Here is an 18,846-nt window from a genome sequence, read left to right on the forward strand (position 1 = left end):
AGCTACATATCCATATTTGTAAAGAAACACATATTTCAATAAAGTCTGCAGCACCGTTTATGCGCATCACTGCCATATGGGAATATCCCCACATTATTATTATGCAATAAAGGTTTCCATGGCACCGTAATTAAGAAAACTAAAGTTAATATTTTTGCTTTGTGGGAGTGTGGAGCCTTGCACAGTCGCATATGTAAAGCAGAACTAGTTTGAACCGGATCATCAGAGACAACCTGCTATTGATAAGGCTGCATCCACCCCCACTCCCTCCTCCTCCGCCTCCCACCAACCATAGAGTAGCCGGGGGAGGAGGAGGACTCATAACCTGCAGAGTTTTAAAAAAGTCCTCACATACTCTGCTCAGCCCGGACATTTGTTCTACAAAATGCGTCGAAGGATGATTTTCTACGCATCAGCACCTGCTCTGCAGCGGATCTCACCATGCCGACCGGTTGGAAGATGCTCTGAGCATGCGCAGTGGTCCTTTTTGTTTTACTCCTGGAAGTGGCGCCTTCAAGTGCTGTCGGTCATGTCGCAACCATGATATAAGCGACCACAAAGTTGTAAAAACAACATCTAATGTTCGAGGATGAAAAGGCAATTAAACTCATGACAACCCCGCTAAATGAATGAATTAAGCATAATTAAAAATACATAAATATATATATGATATCTCCAAGTGTTATCCTCTATATTTTGCCACTGCAGTAGCAAGTCTGTGCCACAATTTGGACATAAAAAAAACAACCACCAAAACATTCGTCTGTCCAACTCATGAACATTTAGATTGTTCAAAAATATAGAAATAAATCACAAAGTAAAGAAAATATAGTGACGGTTGATGTTTTTTTTGTGTGTCTGTGAGAATGTAAAGCAGTTCCCGGTCGGCTCTTGTAGTTTTCACGTGTGCAATCAAAATTGTGATGTGTTTTCACGCATGTAATGAGAGCAGCACTTTGTTTTGGTCATTTTGAAGGTAGTGAAGGAAGCGGAGCTTGCCTCCAGATTGGACATGGATACAGACTGCTCCACATTGGCAGATTCCAATTGGTGTTGCTCTCTTCCCTGTCTGCTAATGAAACAGCTCATAGAAATCAGGTGTTAAGCATGACGTGAAATTGAGTATGTAGTGTGTTTCAACGGCATGGTGTGTTTTGTGTACGCATGCTACATGAGCAAGAATATCTGAGTATGCGTTGAGAGCTTACTGGACTCAGCACTTGCAGCTCTGTAAGGATTCAACACTCACGTATATACTGTAGGTGCTCTCTGAGCCCTAAGAGACGTTTCCCTCTTAGAGACACACTTTCCAGCGTGATCATAAATGAATAAACTACAAACTATTATGTCCAGGACGACTGAATGTGCTTCTCGGAGCCCCACATATTGTTCTCATCTTGAGTGTGACCTCTGACACTTTGTGTTTTCCTGCAGCTGAGGAAACCCCCCTCCCTCTAAAGGTCACCAGTGCTGACTCTCATGCCTCTGCTCCCGCCGTGACATCTTGACCTTTTTCAGCGACTGGGCTAATCTACTCTAAGACAAGTTGTAAGACCTTTCTTTTAGCAGCTCAAATTAAAAAAAGAACACGACACATGAAGTGTTGCGAAGAAGTGTTCTGAAACACTGGGCCCCTGGGCACAGACATGTAAACGACCCCCCTTTCTAGCTACCCGCAGGTTCCCCACCCCCACCCCAGCCACACATTGCTCACGGTCATGTTGCATCTTTCTTTGAAGGTCAACTTGACCCCAGAATGTCTGCTGTCAGTGGAAAACACAATCATGATGTTAGTATGCTTCTCTTGCCGGAGATGAAGAGACGCTAAATGTTTCCCAAAGCTACCTGCACCTCATCCGTCCACACAGATTCCTCTCAACGGATGTGACAGAGGACCACTACAGCGGAGTTATTGTCGCGGCGAGCTGCTGTGTTGCAAAAAAAGTAATATCAACGATATAATAAAAGAAAATGCTACATCTGACTTGTCCAATTTGCAAATAGCAGGCATTAAAAGTAACTTCTTTGTTATCAATTTTAAGGACATTTATGAACAAAATGATCCATGGTCGGTCTGCGTGTGTTTGTGTTTGTGTTTGTGAGTGAGCTGCGACTTACGACCAGAGGCCTGTCTCCCTCTTGTGGTCACAGGTCAGAGGCACAAAGCCACACTGGAGCCTGAAGAGGTGTCTGATGCACGGGAAGGAGGTGTTAGATCTCAGGCCATATGAATGAAGTGTTTAATCTTTCCCCAATAGGCACTGTAGTTCATCTTCAATAATTGAGTTTTTAAAGACCCACTGGGGGAGAAAGTGGGAACCCCGACTAATGGGAAGAACTCCCTTTGACCTTGTTGCTCTGGATGACGTCGGCCTTGTTGAGGGATGTGGAGTTTCTTGACCTTGGGGTGAGATGAGAGCTTTAACACTGGTTGTTATTATCATGAACTGAACACACTGAGGCGTATAGCATGTTGATGCTGAGTAAAATGAGTAATTTATGGTCAGACGAGCAAAGACGTACATGTGTATAATTAATGCATTATCATGCATATCACTTATTCATGGTACCGTGCTACCATTGGAAGATTCTCCAGGGTCCTCTTGTTGCTGTGGCCTCCCACTGAACAGAGCAGCAGCATGGAGCTGCAGGGTACAGACGGAATAAAAAGAGTTTACACTACTGTTCCCTTTTTACATCCTCACACGTGGACTTTAAATGCTTAACAAGCTTCGTCTCTTAGACGGGCAAAGGGAAAATATTCAGTGTGACTCCAGATGTGTTTGTGAAGCTGTAAATGTCAGTAAACATACCATGATGACTGAGACAGACAGCCTCACACTGTGTTAAACTGTTCATTAACATAATTAAAGTGTGTTTGTAGGATGAGGAGATGTCATGTTTGTTGTTCTGGTGTCTCTGGATCATGTTGTGCTACGGCTGTTACGATTTGCATTTGTTTTTCCTTCACAGACCGGCAGCTACAGAAGAACATATTCTGCTTGCAGCACAAATCTAGATCTCTTCGGCTGAGAGTATCCAGCAGGAGTCAGTATCTGAGGTGACTACCCCCGTTCTAACACTCACAACAAAAGAAACAAATGCTTTTATATCAGACAAAAGGAAGGTGTTTGAGAGACCTTTTAGCATGGCATCCATCTACTACTCCTGTTCTCATGATTAGAGGCAGTGAAATGTCAAGTGTGCTCTTCACGTCAGTCTAAACTGTGAGCTAAAATATTTTAATGAACTCATTTGAGACACGTGTCATGAAGGGGAACCACTGTTTTATTGTAACTAGAATATCTACATGCAGTCTTGTGCTATAACTGACTCAGTCTTGCCACATAAAGCACAGAGCTTTAGCTTTACATCTAAATGATTCAGATTCAGCCGGGCTGCGTTTGCTTCCTGGTATGCTAAGTAAGTCCCCCCCAGTTGATGGAGGTGAGCAAAACTTTTGTGGCAAGGTCGAAGCAATGCCAAAGTAAGATAAAAGGGGAAGAAAATATTGAGGGTTTCGCTTGCTTGCCCCCACCCACCCACCCTCCTGGAGAATTTCAAACAGCTGGAACGATTCAGTCAGCTTTGGAGCAGATGAAAGAAAAGTTGAAAGGCTTCAGAGAGGAAGGAGCCAGAGAGGGAGTGAGGAAGAAAGTGGAGGCTGCTTGACGACAAGGATTCTTTCAGAGTGATTCAGCGTATACTTGATGTCCCACACAACCCTCTCAGTCACACCTTACAACAGAAGTGTGTTAGGTTAAAGCTGCTGAAGCAACAGAACTGGAGTATCCCGTGTAATAAGGGTGCTTGTGTGCTGTGGTGCAGTAAAAAGGGGATTTGCCTCTATAGTGCATGGCGGTGTGTGGTGGTGCCTCTGGGCTGAGATTCCTGGCAGGTCCCTACAGGCGCTTCAGTGGCCGATGTAGTGCCTCACTTTTCTATTTCTGTGTCTATTTACAGTATTTCATCCCATCTGCATTTACAGCCATGGGGGAAGTAGAGAGTGCTGCATTGCTGCGACACAGCTGGCAGCTTTCCTTTACGTAGGGCTCCCCCTGCTGGTGCAGATGGGGTATTGCAGGATAATTTTTACCATGCTGTAATCCCTGTTGTAAATAAATAAAGAGGTGTGTGTGTGTGCGCGTGTGTGTGCGCGTGTGAGGAGATGAGGTCAGCTAAAACAGCAAGACCTAAGACATCACTTCTGTGACTGCTGCAGCTCTTTGGATAAATGAACGGAGGGGAAGCGCTGCCAGGATTCCAGGTGTTGCTCTGAATTGTAAAAGCATAATCTGTGATAGAAATGCTAAGAGAAAGGAAGCCCTGCCTTAATTCATAACCTGCTTTCATTCTGAAATGTATTGTAAGATCTTTAAATAACACTTTACAGTTGTTTTCTGACGCTAAGGTGTTTTTTTCATTATTGATTCATCTGTCAAATTTGATTAATGGATGAATTATTTAATCTAAAATGTCCTAGACATATCCTAAAACTCAATGTGACATCTTAAGATGTTTTGTCTGAACAAACTCAAAACGTTTTACACTTACAATCATATAAAACAAACAAAAGCAGCTCATCCTCACATTTTTTAAGCTGGAACCGGAGAATATTTCGCATTTATTGCTTTAAAAAAATGACATCAATGATTAATTGGTTATCAAAATGGGTTGCAAACTGAAAAATACATTGCTAAATACCTTTAGCAATGTATTTATGGATGCATATGTTATTTTCAAAGCAAATTACGGTTACTCAAATGCTCTTCTTCTGTGACAATAAACTAAATATCTTTAGGTTTTGGACTTTTGGTCAGACAAAAGCAGCGTTTTACTGAAACAAACAATGGAGAAATCAAGAAAACAACAGGCAGATGTATCTGTAATGGAAACCATCGCTCGTTGAAGCCCTAGAGGCCCATGTAGAACATTTGTTACACAGTCATCGCAGTGCTACACCTACAGCTGAGCTGCGAGACCTAGCAGAGACCAAAATAAAGAAACGGATGAAGCTGTGTCGACATTAATGCCAGGACAGATCGGCGCTACTTTAATCCTAATCATCAGTGTGATCTGTGAAAAGATATTCCAGCCAGAGAAAATGATACAAAGCAGTACAGATCATTCATTGTTTTTATTGATAGGTACAACATTAAGACAATAAATGGGGTGTCTTGTGACATAAAGTTAACAAAGTACATGAACAAGCAACAATAAGACTATCTCTATGTCCCCTGCTGCAGCCAGCGTTCCTCTAGCTGTCCTCCCTTCCCCCGTCGATATTGCAGTTCATGATACTATATCGTTCGTCACTATTCTTGCATACACCTTTGTCAGGCGGAGAAGACCCGTGTACATGTACAGAATCTATACATACAATCTACATTAACAGCAGGTTAACAAAACGTGCTGTAAAGTCATGCTACAGTGCTGTGCTAAATCAAGACCTAAAACAAAAAGGTTTCAAAATATTGTTTTAACTTCTGGTAGAAATGTCTTTCTGCTGATAAATCTTCATGGTTATTACAAAGAAATATAACTTTCTTTAATAAGTTACCCAACCTTTTCTAGTTGTTGCAAAAGAAGCCAGGCTGCAAAGAGATTAATTAGAATCTTTGAAGTATTTTGAGCCGTTAAATAAATTCCACGTGATGCTACAGTTTGATGTGTAAAATTGTCGTAAACGTTAATCTCATACAACACATTGGACGAGTAAGTTTGTCAACGCATTCTACTGTATCTACATTATACAGTCAAATACTAAAAAGTACAAAAGATAGTGTATGCTTCATCGGAGACGGATGAGAACTGACCCAAATCCTACGACGATGAAAACAAACTAATCGAACAGGCGTGTGTTTCACGATGTAAAACGTCAGTGATATAAAAGTCCTCCCCAATAAGGCAAAACAAAACGATAACATGCCTTCGGATGCACGATTTCAAATCAAAGCTTCACCCAACAGTGGTATGAGAGAAAAGAAAATAAAGTGCCTATTGCGTGAATAAGTTAAGATGAAAATCGCTGTACATGAGTCGAGGTCAGTGTGATGACAGGGGGGGGGGGGGAAGCGTCCTCAGGTGCACTCAGCGCAGTGAGCTGGTGGGCATACAGTCGCACAGAGCCCTCCTCTCGGCCCTCAGCACCAGCGTCTCCGTCTGCAACGCACAAAGACACTTAAATAAGAAAAGAAAGTGAATACAGGCCCTCTGATCCGACAGGAGAACGTCACCTACCCTGGCATCAAGGTTGAACGCCGTCTTCTTTAGATCTTGCAGTGCTCGCTGCATGAACTCAAATGCATGACAGTCCACACATGGGCGACCTGAAGGTAAGAGGAAAGATATAACGAAGAGATGTCAGTCAGCTCCACAGCAATATTTACCTACGCTTTGGAACATCTAGAGCTAATAGACACCAACTATTAAGTAATTTGTCATGTAAAAATGACAAACAAAATGTTTTCAGCCTCAAATATGGAGATTTCCTGCTTTCTTCTCATTTATATCTTATTAAAAAGAACATTTTTGGGTTTTCCACTGACAGAATAAGACATTTTAAGACATGTTTCCCTATTTTCTGATGTTTCATAGACCAGATCAGATGAATCGATAATATAAATAATTAAAAGTTGCAGCTCTGCTAATATTAGCCACCAAAGGCTAGTAGTGCACCAGTCCAAGTAAAGTTGTAGTAAAACCTCTGATAGTATTGAAGGTTGTGTTTTATTGCTTTTATATTAATATTTAGTTTGTTGATTGTATTCATCTGGCTTTCACTGGGGAGGTCTACTTTTACATCTTTCTTTTTTTAAGATTAGTAAATAATGTTCAGTTATTAAAAACTATTTGCCTTTAAATTTCTACATTTGTTGAACCTTGAAGCTAAAATGGGTCTTAAAGTAGGCGTGCGGGCCCATTTTCATGTTGTGATATACACACCAAGTACCTGCAATTCAAGACACCTCTGTGGGGGGACTATGAAAACATCACTGTGGCAGACAAATATCAAACAAACATTTAAAAACCTACGCTGAACAGACAGAAAAATCCATATTCATATGCATGTCCACCTACTTTCAGCAGGGATGACAGTCCCAGTCTCCTGATCCGCATCAGCTGCACCGAGACAGATGAGCTGCACCGCCAGAAGGAGCACCGCTGCCTGCAGATATCCACTGGACGCCATGGTGAGGATGTGATCAATTACCTTTTTGGAGTTTGAAATAAAATGTTCAGGTGTGTGGTAAAAAAAAAAAAAAACAACGGAAAATGTCCCACACGGCCGTCAGTCAATGAAATAACAGAATCTGAGGCTTTGTTGAGAAAATAGTCCCGTTTTCATCGGTTAATATTTGTATGTATTTAAAACCAACAATCTACAGAGAAGAATTAGTGTTTATTTAACACACTGCATGTTATCCTACCGTGAATCAGTCGATGATATTTTCAAGCTCAGCGCAAAATGCCCACCTAGGACTGTTTAATGTAGAGTAAGGGAGTGCGCATGCGTGTGGCCCATCCAGTATTTGCATTGGGGAGCAGAAAAGACTTCCGGTGAAATTATTCAGAATAAAAGCCTCGACAAACTTGCAATTAATACACCGACTATAGATTTATATACCCTTTACGTACATGGATGTATTATCATCAATGGTACATTTACTCAAGTACTGTACTTAAGTATAAAATACGTGTATGTTGTAGATTAAGTAGGCTAAAATGTAACTCTGAGCCATGCTACATAATTACTTAAATGCAATATTGCAACTTTTACTTGAGTTAAGGACCTGGGTACTATCATAATATAATACAATACTACATTGTGCATTTACAGTGTACATATTTGATCAATGTAAATATTGTAATACTACTGTTTGTACTATTGTTTTGAGACAATTAAATGTTCTTTTCCCTTTTTGTCATTGCTACGTATAGGCAATGTCTTTTCAAGAGTGTCTAGATGAGGCCATAAAGCTTTAAAGTAACTGTGTACACATACAACTTGTTTTTGTTCCTCTCAATGTGATTCACAGAAATACAATACAGCTAAAACAAGACTAAATAAAGGTAAACATAAACATTTAATTCTTATTTGCAGATATAAAATATTTATATATATATATATTCTCATTTATTTTTATTTATTTTAGCAAATATTGCCTCATAAATGTATTGATTAAACATATAATAAACTAATAAATAATAATACTTTTTAATTTAGCTGTTTCATGTATTGTTGCGTTAACTGAAAAAGTACAGTTGGAATGTTTTTAATAGATAAATGCGAGGAATATGTGTTATAAATGACCATAGTAACGTGAAATATGTGTTTCTTTTAGATTTGTTTATGGTTATGTTGTTAGATGATCCCGGTGTGGGCGGGGTCCTGACTGTTTTCTTAGGTCGCCCGTTAAAATGCCCGAACTCAAAACACTTCTTTTTCCAAGATGGCGTCGATGAAGGACAGCGACACCGGCCTGTGGCTTCACAACAAATTGGGATCCACGGACGAGCTCTGGACGCCCCCGAGCATCGCTTCTCTCCTCACCGTGTCAGTAATTGACAACATACGTCTGTGCTTTTCGAGTTTATCGCCGCCGGTGAAGCTGAAACTGCTGCTCGGGATGCTGCATCTTCCCCGGCGGACCGTTGACGAGGTGGGTTGCTGTGCGGTAGCTAGCTGTTAGCCTGACAGGTAAAGTAAGCTAACTTAAACTTAAACTTAAATACACAGCTAAGAAATTAGGTTAATCCGCGGCTAGTTGTTCTAAATGAAAGTAGTGCTGTTCCAGTGGGTGTTTTAAAACCGAAAGTAAAACGTTTAACCACGCTATTAACTAGTTAGCGTTAGCTTGTTATCGCTAACGTTAATTATTGGCGACGGTTAATATCGTTAGCTAACTAACTGACACGTAAAGGTTGTTCCTGCGACTGGTTCTGTTTACCTCAGTTCCGGGAGAAGAACTTCTAAACGAATGTATGTTAAAGTTAGCTAGCTACACGACTAACTTTACGTTATAATTGCGTTTTTTTCAGCAGTGGTTGAGCAGCGATAACGGGAAACATTAGCCTAGCTGTTCTCGTTCAGACATTATGGTGGGATGGGCACAAGAGAGCCGAGTGCCGGAGCTGGAGGCGGTACCAGCATCCAGTCGGACATATCACTTGTTTCGCTGCCTCAGACGTGACACATCCGTCATCATGTTCATGCATATTCACAAAGTGTGTTAGAAACAGACAACACAATGCAAAAGTTTCTCCTCTGAGAAGTTATTAGTCTGAAATATAATGTGTTGGTGGGAGAACACCAATCAGCAAATGAAGGTTTTTGAAAAAATTGTTGAAAAATCATTCTGATTATTCCCAGTTATACCGTGTGCATTTAAAGATCTGAGATGATTTGATTGTTAGAAGAGTTCCACCTTAATTGTAGCCGATGGTGTTGTCTCAATTGTAAATACTGTAAGTCGCTCTGAACTATACTGTTGGCTACATGTCGTGTAAACAAGCTGGTTTTCTGGCGGATGGTCGGACAAAATAAGCAAATTGTATATATATTGTTCAACAAATGATCTATTTGAAAAAACCTCAAGATTAATCTGCAAATTAACAGTAACCAGTCATCCCGAGATCACGAACCTCTCAGGCAGCGTAAGGCCGCTCATCTTTTGTTTCTTAAAGTGGTTTCACTAACACCGTCTTCCTCTTGTCTTTAGATGAAGGACGCTCTGTCGGAGATAATCCAGCTGGCTACAGTGGATTCGGAGCCCTGGGTGCTGATGGTTGCAGACATCCTCAAGTCCTTCCCAGAGACCGGCTCTCTCAATCTGGACTTGGAGGAGCAGAATCCAAATGTGCAGGATATTCTTGGAGAGCTGAGGGAGAAAGGTAGGGAATGTGTGTCTGTCGTGGCCCCTCGCCGACTGCCACCGGATCACTGAATCCTTAGTTAGGTGTGTGTGTGTGTGTGTGTGTGTGTGTATATGTATATATATATATATAACATCATCATCATTACCGATCTATTACTCTGAAAAGGAATAATCTATGTTTACAGCTGATTTGCCTTTCTCTCCCCACCCAGTGAGCGAGTGCGAGGCGTCTACCATGCTTCCCCTGGAGTGCCAGTACCTGAACAAAAGTGCGTTAACCACTCTGGTGGGACCCCTTACACCCCCCGTCAAACATTTCCAGCTGAAGAGGAAACCCAAGAGTGCATTTTGGCCAAACACTGCTGCGATGTGTGTACGTACGTGTTGTGTGTGTGTAACTTTTCACCCGGGACAAAAGTTCTGTATTATCTCACGTTGGCTTTCTGTCAAATGTTGAAATGTTTAAACTGCAATTCATAAAAGCAACGACAACAAAGTGGGCCTTTTTTAAAGTTTTTAGTTTTACACGTGTGAGGAAATCGTCATAACCTGCAGCTAATGATTCATTTAATTAACAATCAATACGAGGATTATTTTCTTGATATGATTGTTTGGTGTATTTAAAGACAATAATCCAGAATATAGTCAAAATGCACATTTTCTTAAATTATTATTTATCAAAATATATTTTTAAAACAACAATTTCTGTCTTCAGTGTTTAAATAATTAGTGGAATTAGTTGATCTTTCTGAAGAAAACTGAATAATCTGTCACATGTCATGAGTTTCGGCTGCGACTTCTCGTGTGTGCACGAGAGGCACAGTTAGTGATTGTGGGACTCTCCCGTCAGGACGTGTTGGGATGTGACCAATTCTGAGTAAAATCCTGGCTTCCGGAATAATGTCTGCTCTGGAAACATAACAAAGAAGTTACATGCCAACACAAACCCCCGTCCATCATCAGCTGTCACCTGTGCGTCTGTGATCAGGTTCAGTGTTCCGGATTATGAGGCTCTGTGTGTGTGTGTCCATGTTGCTATTGAATGGCGGTGTTGGTTTGGGAGAGCCAGTGCAGACTTGAACATTAGTGTAACACCTTTCTCTCATTGTTCCTCTCCTCCCTCTGCTCCAGTCGGGGCCTGCCCCGCTGCCCCCCCCCCCCCCCCACCTCCTGTAAAAGTATTTAGCTTTGTTTATGTTTTGCACAGCCGCACAAACACGAAAGTGCTGAACATGTGATGTGCCCGTCTTCCTTAAAACCACCATGTTTGTTGCTTAACATATTTAGGACTAGGGAATTAAAATAGAGTAAGGTTGAGCAAGACTTGCACAATTATCTGTTTTCAGATCCCCCCCCCCCTCCCTCCTTACCAGTTTTATGAATTAATGTGAAGAGTGCGTGTTTACCTCAACGCACAATGAGCGTTTCCTCTCGTCCACATGTTGGCAGTGTGGAAGCTAAACCTCGAGGAAGGCCGCTCCCCTGTAAGAAGGTAAACAAATGGCTCAGTGTTTGCATGCGTGTGTGTGTGTGTGTGTGTGTGTGTGTGTGTCGGTATCACAGACTCAGACTCAGATTCAGCAGGACCTTCTCTTCCCAGAAGGTGTGTCCTGTTACTACTTTCTACCAAAGACCGCGGTCGGTCCAGTGTTGCTGTTGTGCGACAGTGAGCCGCTGTGTGTCAGCTCGTCTGCTACCTGGACTGTTTGCCTCCCGGATCAGGTTGTGTTTCTGACCGCACAAAAGGGGGGGGGGGGGGGACCTCCCTGCTCGCTCGCTCACTGATCGACCCTGCTTGGCTCAGTGCCCGCACACACACATTCACACTTTTCTTTGCTTCTTCACGCTGTAACTGAGAGCAGAGCCTCAGGCGGCGGCGAAAGCCTCGAGTTGTTTTGTGATTTTAAGTTAATTTTCTCGATTGTCCAACGCACATACAGAACGAGAGGACTTCCCCCCCCCCCTCTGGGACTTTTCACTCACACTTCAGCTCAAAGCTCTACTTGTCAAATAGGTTGAAGCGTTCCTGTTGTTGTCTTGTGATGGCTTAAAAAGCTGATTCGCAGGCTAATTTTGCTTTAGTCTGGAAGAAAATGCTGCAGATTTTGCACTTTTAATGATGATGATATTTCTGTTTTTTGAAGGGTAGCCACAGACCAGTGAGACTGTGCAGTACTTTTAGATTTAGATTTAGTTTTAGAGTCTTACGGTGAAAAGAAAAGGATTTTAAAGTAGTCATGATGTATTTTGGAGACCCTCCAGTTATGAGAACATTGAGAAGATGTGAAGTAACCTTGAAATCCACGAGGGAAACGAGGCCTTTAGAGTTGACCCAGTGTCCAGAGGCAAGGTCATTCAGCTGTGTGTGTGTGTGTGTGTGTGTGTGTGTGTGTGTGTGTGTGTGGTCACACTCCACCTCTGCACTAACATGTGATTTGTTCTGCAGACTGAGTTTTCCCTTTTAAAATCGCAGCTCTTTTTAATGTGTGCATCCTCCTCCATCTGCAGTCTCTAAAACATCCTCCTCCTCCTCCTCCTCCTCTTCCTCCTCCTCCTCCTCCTCCTCGCTGTGCATCAGTCGGTCCCGTCGGGCCGCCGGCTAATGACAGACATCGCTGCACATGTTGGCTGCATGGAGCAAGAGTAAAAGATGCCTGCAACCTTTCCTCTGCTGACTGCAGCACTTTACAAGGCCGAGTGTGTTCTGAAGGAGAGCTTTAGGGTGTGTCTGGAAGAGTGTGTGTGTGTGTGTGTGTGTGTGTGTGTGTGTAATTGCTCCATATCATGGGGTGATCTTGATATAGGCGTGGACATTGGCATTCCAGTGGCGAGACCTTGGAGATGACCAGTAAAGTGGTTGGCATAAAGAATTTTTTTGGGGGGGGGGGGGAAAGGCACACATACCTTGTGGTGGCTTTGCAGGGATAAGCTTCTCAGATGGCAAAAACACACACGTACACACACCTGAGATGTTGCCCAAGTTGCAGGCAGACGCAGCTCTAACTAATGACAGGTTGTTTGGGTGAAGCGGCGTTGCGTTTACAACGACTGCTGCATCAGCAGTTGGCTCATGTTTGGACTGTAACCTGTCTACATGAGTCATGGAGTGTGTGGCTGTTGGATGCCAGACGAGCATGTAAGACTTTCTTCACCTAAGTGAGAAGGCAGACGTATGCAGGGGGAAAAGTGTGACGTAAATCCACAGCCATGCAGAGGTCCCACAGTCCTGCCGGATAAACCTGCGCTAATGGAAGCAGGAGGAAGCTGTGTGTGTATAAAGACACCTAATCGTCTACAGAGCTCCGTCAACCAGCTTACAGGAGTCTGCCTCATCCTCTAAGTTGTAAATGTATACAGATTAGTCGTGCAGATACTTCGCACCCCTGCTGCAGCTTTTAAACGCCCTCTTCACAAGAGGAAGTAACAACTGTACACTTATGTGTGATTTACATGTGTGCATCCATGCATGTGTGCAGCACTTTGCCACCGGCTGAAGTCCTCAAGTGGCTCTGTGGAGAAAGGATTTAGTGCGGCAGCAGAGATTGTCTCTCATTGACCGGTGTGCGTGTGTGTGTGTGTGTGTGTGTGTGTTTTAATAGCATTAGTCGCTGCACTCTGGTCTGGTCTCTAATAGGCTTTGTGGTTGTTTTCCATCACCGCTCTGATCCAGAGCCCAGCTGAGATCCAGGCCAGTATAACACTGACTTCAGACTTTGACCCTTCACACACTCTCCCTCACCCTTTCATTACACACTCATGTCAGTAATGAAGTCATAACCTGAAACCCTCCCATGCCGGTTCAACTTTAGTATTAGCGTCATGGAAATTTAGTTTTCAGTCGTGGCATTAAAAGCCTGATTGCAGATCCTAAAACTAACAGACGTCTGGCTCCACGACTAAAACTCAAAACATGAGATCGCACCAACAGTTCAGATGCAGATCGATGGACAGGAGGAGAACTAAAACGCAGTAATCCCTTGTTGTTGTTGCATAATGCCAACGCTCTGCCTCCCCTCACTAACACTGGTAATTACACACTCACACACACACACACACACACACACTCTCAGAAACACCTCTGACTTCTTCTCTCTACACTCTGCCACAGTTTTCCGTGCTCGTCTGCTGCTTGTGTGCATTTCTTTTGGAAGTCAAACTACTTGCCAAGCAAATATGCACTAACATGTAGCCTGAGAGGGAGGGGGGGGGGGGCGGACGCATGCTGCGTCACCATGGTTACCATACCAGACGGAGCCATTGCCATAGCAGCAGGCCGGGGGCCCAGAAGCAGCCAAAACAAATGGAAGAAAATGTTTCATGGCCAGTTTCCAAAAACAGGTGCAACTATAACTTGGCACCACGTCGGAGTTTCATTGCAATACTTTAGATGTGATTTATGTTTTTATAATGAGTTATCATAAATATCGCGCTGAAGGCCTGTTCTGGTTCGCAGGACATGTGTTGTACGTGTACTCTAAGTTGTTTCTAAGTGTTTGTTCTGGTGCGACATTGCATCATTTCCTTGGCTTTGTACACTTCTACACAGACGATGTTGGAAATGATTTGTTTTCTCTCGTCGTGTGGTCCAGGTGCAGCATCGTGTGTCAGGACAGATAATGGCTCTGAAGATGAACATCCTGGCCAGCAACAGAGCCAACATGCTCAGGGAGGTCCAGCTCATGAACAGACTATCGCACCCCAACATACTCAGGTAGCTGAAACATTCTGTGTGTAACCTTTTTCCAAAAGCTTCCCCTTGTCATGGAATATATTTGAGTTGTTTCTGTTCTCTGCCTCCCAGGTTTATAGGAGTGTGTGTCCACGAGGGCCAGCTCCACGCCCTCACAGAGGTAAGACGCCATGGTAACTGAGCTGCTCAACAGTGAACACGGGATGAGGGGGATTTGGGAAGCGGCATTCATTTCAAAGTAGAATGAACTCTTTTGATTTGTGTGATGACGAACTGTGTTTTGTCGCCGATGATCCAGTACATCAACGGAGGTAACTTGGAGCAGCTGTTGGGCAGCGACATGTACCTGTCGTGGAGCGTGCGGATAAACCTGGCGCAGGACGTCGCCCGGGGACTGCAGTACCTGCACAGCAAGGGCATCTTCCACAGGGACCTCACCTCCAAGGTGACAACACACACACACACACACGCATCAGTGGCCACGTACAGCACACACGCATCACTGAACATCAGGGACTGCGCTCCTAAGGTAGCAACACATGTGTAAATACATGCACTAGAAACTACAGTTACTTTACATAATGGATGTTCCACAACATCCAGAGAACTCGACACACAGATGTTGTTCAAACACGAGATTTGTTGCCGCAAAACATTTGATGATCCTTTGCTTTTAATGTAGATTTTGGAAACAGTAAAAAGCTCTGGTGCAGAGTTAAAGGCTTTGCCGGTGCGTCACAGATCTTACGCCTACGTCAACAAACGGGGATCTGTGGGAAATGTTGCACGTCATTTCAGTAGCAATTATGAATGGACATGAAAGAAAGGAGGCTTCAGTGAAAAGCAACATGATGTAGCGCTCTGACATTTTACAGGAGTGAAATAAAAGAGACTGATAACAACGAAGTAACGCATGCAGATAACGTGTTCTCACCACAGCATATAAAGCCATTAATCAATAACAAAGCCCGAGAAAAAAGATTATTCTGATGCAATCTTATTTTACATTCTATATGGATCAAAGAGGATTGATTTAGTGTCGCCACTCAATTTACAAAGTCTGCAAAGGAAATGTTGACATGCTGGAAACTGTTGGCTATTAGCAAATCCGATTTGAGCAGACACTGTGGTGACATGGTGAAATAATCCCTTTCATAGATGCAGGTTTTTGTTTTAAGTGTGGAAACATGAGCAGATCTTACATCACTGTTGAACCACAAAAAGGCACCATGCAACCTTTTAGCTTTTATAAAGCAATGATACAACAGCTGTAATGGTGATGTGTGTGTGACCTATGACCCCTCTGTGCAGAACTGCCTGGTGCGCTGGGAGGGCCGCGTGTGCTCAGCCGTGGTGGGAGACTTTGGCCTGGCGGAGAAAATCCCAGATTACAGGTCAGTCCCGTTGATCGACACTCTGTGGGTAGAGAAGTCACGCTCCATAAAGCACATTCTCCCACTTCTCCATTTGTCTTATTCTTCCCTCGTGCCATATCCGTCTGAGCAAAGTGTTCACAAATGTCTCCGGCAGCTTCTCTTTTCCGAGATGAGACACAATCACACACAGAAAGAGACGCGTTGCTCACTCCAGAGCACAGGCAGGGTTTCTTCCATAGTATGCATGTACTGTATGTCATGTGTCTATGTCCCAAGTTTATCTCCGACGTGACATCACTTCTCCTCAACGTCCATAAAACTCCATGACCTCAAATTCCACTTTGTTTCTTTATGAATATTTGCTTCTCCAAAATGGATCAGTCAGTCAGGCAGTGAATTGATCACACTGATAAAAAGCATTGCCAGTCTGTCAGAGGCACACTCATGTATATGTATTAATGTTTCCTTCTGCCGTAGAAACGGAGGCCGGAGAGAAAGCAGCCAAAGAAGAAGCGGCAGCAGCAGCGGTGGTGGAAAACACCACACCAGACTACGCTGCCGGCCTCGTTTCTGCACAGGTACTTTACTCCACATGTCCCCATCACTCAGTATTACCCCTCCTCCTCTCTGTCCCACTCAGTTTTTTCCTTTGGCTCTATTGTAACAAATACTGTTTTTGTTTTTCAGAAACTGGGGGCGTTGAACGAGAATCCTCTGCCGTCGACCAGCTACCTGCCGGCCACACCCAGCATGGTTCCTTCCTCCTCTTACATTCCCAGCTCCGAGGCTCAGCCAGGTTAGACAAACGAGACCACATGGCGCTGTATTGTTGGCTCAAATAAAAAGGGGGCTAAGTGCTTTCATACACTTGTTAGTTCAAGGAGGCGGAGGAAGCGTCCCTGCAGGCATCGGCCGAGCATGTCAATCTCACAATGTCTTTTCTTCACCAACCTCCTCTGAAGCGAATGCTGGTGGTTCGGGGCGGGACACGCTGCAGTCGGCTCGCCAACCAGAGGAGTCGGCAACAGCGGGCGCTGGCGCCACCGCCACCTTACCAGGCCAGTACAAACAGAGGACGCCTATGTACAACGCGAGCAATACGGCGAATCCCGCAACCCCCACTTCCCCCAGCACGCCAGTCTCCACCCCCGCCATCAACGGGCCCCCGCCGGCTGCGACTGCCACCCAGCCGGAGACCCCCACCCAGCCTCCCAGCACACCTCAGACCCCCACCCCGACACCGACCCCGACCCCTACGCCACCACAGCCCCAGCCCAAAAAGAATCTGTCACTCACGGTAAGCTGGAGATGGAGAGCGGCGGCTCGTTGTTCAGCAGTATTCTTGTTCTGTGTATTTGAGCGCTCAGCGTTCTCCTCATGCCGTTTCTGCTCCTCAGAGAGACCAGATGTACGCCGCCCAGGAGATGTTCAAGACGGCCAACAAGGTCACCAGACCAGAGAAGGCGCTCATCCTGGGCTTCATGGCTGGATCCAGAGGTACAGGAGTCATTTTAACAAACAGTTTCTAATTAGAGCAAATGATCTGCCTTCAGTACGCCTGATGTCATCTTTCTCACAGTGACGGACGCACATGGTTAAAATGTGCACGCACACATTTTAGCATGAAAAGTGATTTGAAGAAACTGCTGCTGTTGATTTATTTATTAACCGGTTAGAGCCAATAGTCACCGGTCTGCTTCCTTCCGTCTGTCTTGCAGAGAACCCGTGCCCGGAGCAGGGGGACATCATCCAGATCAAGCTGAGCGAACACACAGAGGTCCTGCCCAAAGCCGACGGCACCGGCAGCACCACCATGCTGGTGGACACAGTCTTCGAAATGAACTACTCCACAGGACAGTGGACCCGCCTCAAGAAATACAAACCCATCACCAATACCTCCTGAGGACTGGCTCAGAATCACACACACACCCAGAATTTCTTATTCACTTCAATAAAAAAAAAAAAAATGTTTACATACTTACAAGTATTTGCATACACATTTGGGCCAAATCTCGGGCGGGTTAGAGGTCACCAAGGAGAGAAAGGGCCTCCCCTTTTCCTGCACCGCCAAAATGCAGGACTCTTTGAAGAATGTTTCTGTACTTTTTGTTTGGTTGTTTCCCTTTTATCCTTTTATTGTTTCAGTTTTTAAGTCTCCTCTGACTCCTGAATGATGCTGTGGTCAGGAGGGGTGAGCGGAGGAATTATTCTCACTGCAGGCACCTTTCAACATTTGTACTCGGAGGTACAAGCATGTCGAGAAGAAAAGAGGAGCCGTCTGTATTTTTCTGTATGATTGTCACATTTGCAGCTTATCTTCTACCTTTCAGAACAGAATCATGGTTTGTGACAAATAATGACGAGTCATCGTAGAGGTGAAAATGAGTTCTCAATGCTGTCAAGTTCAGTTTGGAGCCTTCTGGTAGATTTCATCGCTTTTTCATCCTTTTTCCAAAGAAGGGAAGAAAATAAAGTGACAACAGACTCCAGGGGGGGCGTTTCTCATCTTTCTTACTCTCTTAGGGAATTTATCAGGGGTTTCATGTACCTTTCTCCCCCCCCCCCCCTCCATACATCATGTGATCACATGCTGATCAATGTATTTCAGAGGGTTTCAACTCACACATTTTAATAAGGTTCTTAACTTTGTACTTAAATTACACTATTTGTTAAAGGTTTAAAGGAATAGCCACAACCGGACATGTATACACGTCAGTTTGTGTAACGACTAAACAAACGAGATATAAAGGGTTAATTAGTGAGCTATTAGAGGTGCCGGTTGGTGGATTTTGTTACCTTTGGACGGATCTACACGTTTCCCCTGTTTGCAGTCTTTGTGCTAAACTATTGTAATCCACTGCTGGCTGTAGCGTTTATATTTGTTGTACAGACATGAGTGATT

At 43.9% G+C, this 18,846-nt stretch overlaps 3 protein-coding genes across 4 annotated transcripts in view; 2 read left to right on the forward strand and 1 right to left on the reverse strand.

Annotated features, from left to right (window-relative positions):
* Positions 1–5,118: 5,118 nt before the first annotated feature.
* On the reverse strand, positions 5,119–9,126 carry nicol1 (NELL2 interacting cell ontogeny regulator 1). 2 transcript variants are annotated; one of them, XM_029454541.1, is made up of 4 exons: positions 8,952–9,126; positions 7,081–7,213; positions 6,241–6,329; positions 5,119–6,180 (listed from the first exon to the last, which is right to left on the reverse strand). In XM_029454541.1, the coding sequence occupies exons 2-4, from the start codon at positions 7,190–7,192 to the stop codon at positions 6,091–6,093; spliced, it is 291 nt and encodes a 96-aa protein (XP_029310401.1). In that variant the 5' UTR covers positions 7,193–7,213; positions 8,952–9,126; the 3' UTR covers positions 5,119–6,090. The 2 variants fall into 2 exon arrangements, with proteins under 2 accessions (XP_029310401.1, XP_029310402.1); XM_029454542.1 differs by lacking the exon at positions 8,952–9,126 and adding an exon at positions 7,431–8,422 and having other exon boundaries at positions 5,119–6,162.
* Positions 8,429–13,434, forward strand: nelfa (negative elongation factor complex member A). The gene is made up of 4 exons (XM_029455378.1): positions 8,429–8,663; positions 9,723–9,894; positions 10,091–10,219; positions 13,355–13,434. Exons 1-4 carry the CDS (start codon positions 8,454–8,456, stop codon positions 13,432–13,434), a joined length of 591 nt encoding a protein of 196 aa, XP_029311238.1. The 5' UTR covers positions 8,429–8,453.
* Positions 13,435–14,075: 641 nt separating this feature from the next.
* Positions 14,076–18,846, forward strand: part of tesk1b (testis associated actin remodelling kinase 1b) — an 11,585-nt gene continuing 6,814 nt past the window's right edge. Inside the window, exons 1-5 of the mRNA XM_029454539.1 lie at positions 14,076–14,216; positions 14,468–14,589; positions 14,680–14,728; positions 14,867–15,013; positions 15,880–15,962. Coding sequence (XP_029310399.1) covers positions 14,196–14,216; positions 14,468–14,589; positions 14,680–14,728; positions 14,867–15,013; positions 15,880–15,962 — 422 coding nt within the window. The 5' untranslated portion in view covers positions 14,076–14,195. The remainder of the gene's footprint in view (positions 14,217–14,467; positions 14,590–14,679; positions 14,729–14,866; positions 15,014–15,879; positions 15,963–18,846) is intronic.

Source organism: Cottoperca gobio, chromosome 18, assembly GCF_900634415.1.
Source record: "Cottoperca gobio chromosome 18, fCotGob3.1, whole genome shotgun sequence".
Lineage (NCBI taxonomy): Eukaryota > Metazoa > Chordata > Actinopteri > Perciformes > Bovichtidae > Cottoperca > Cottoperca gobio.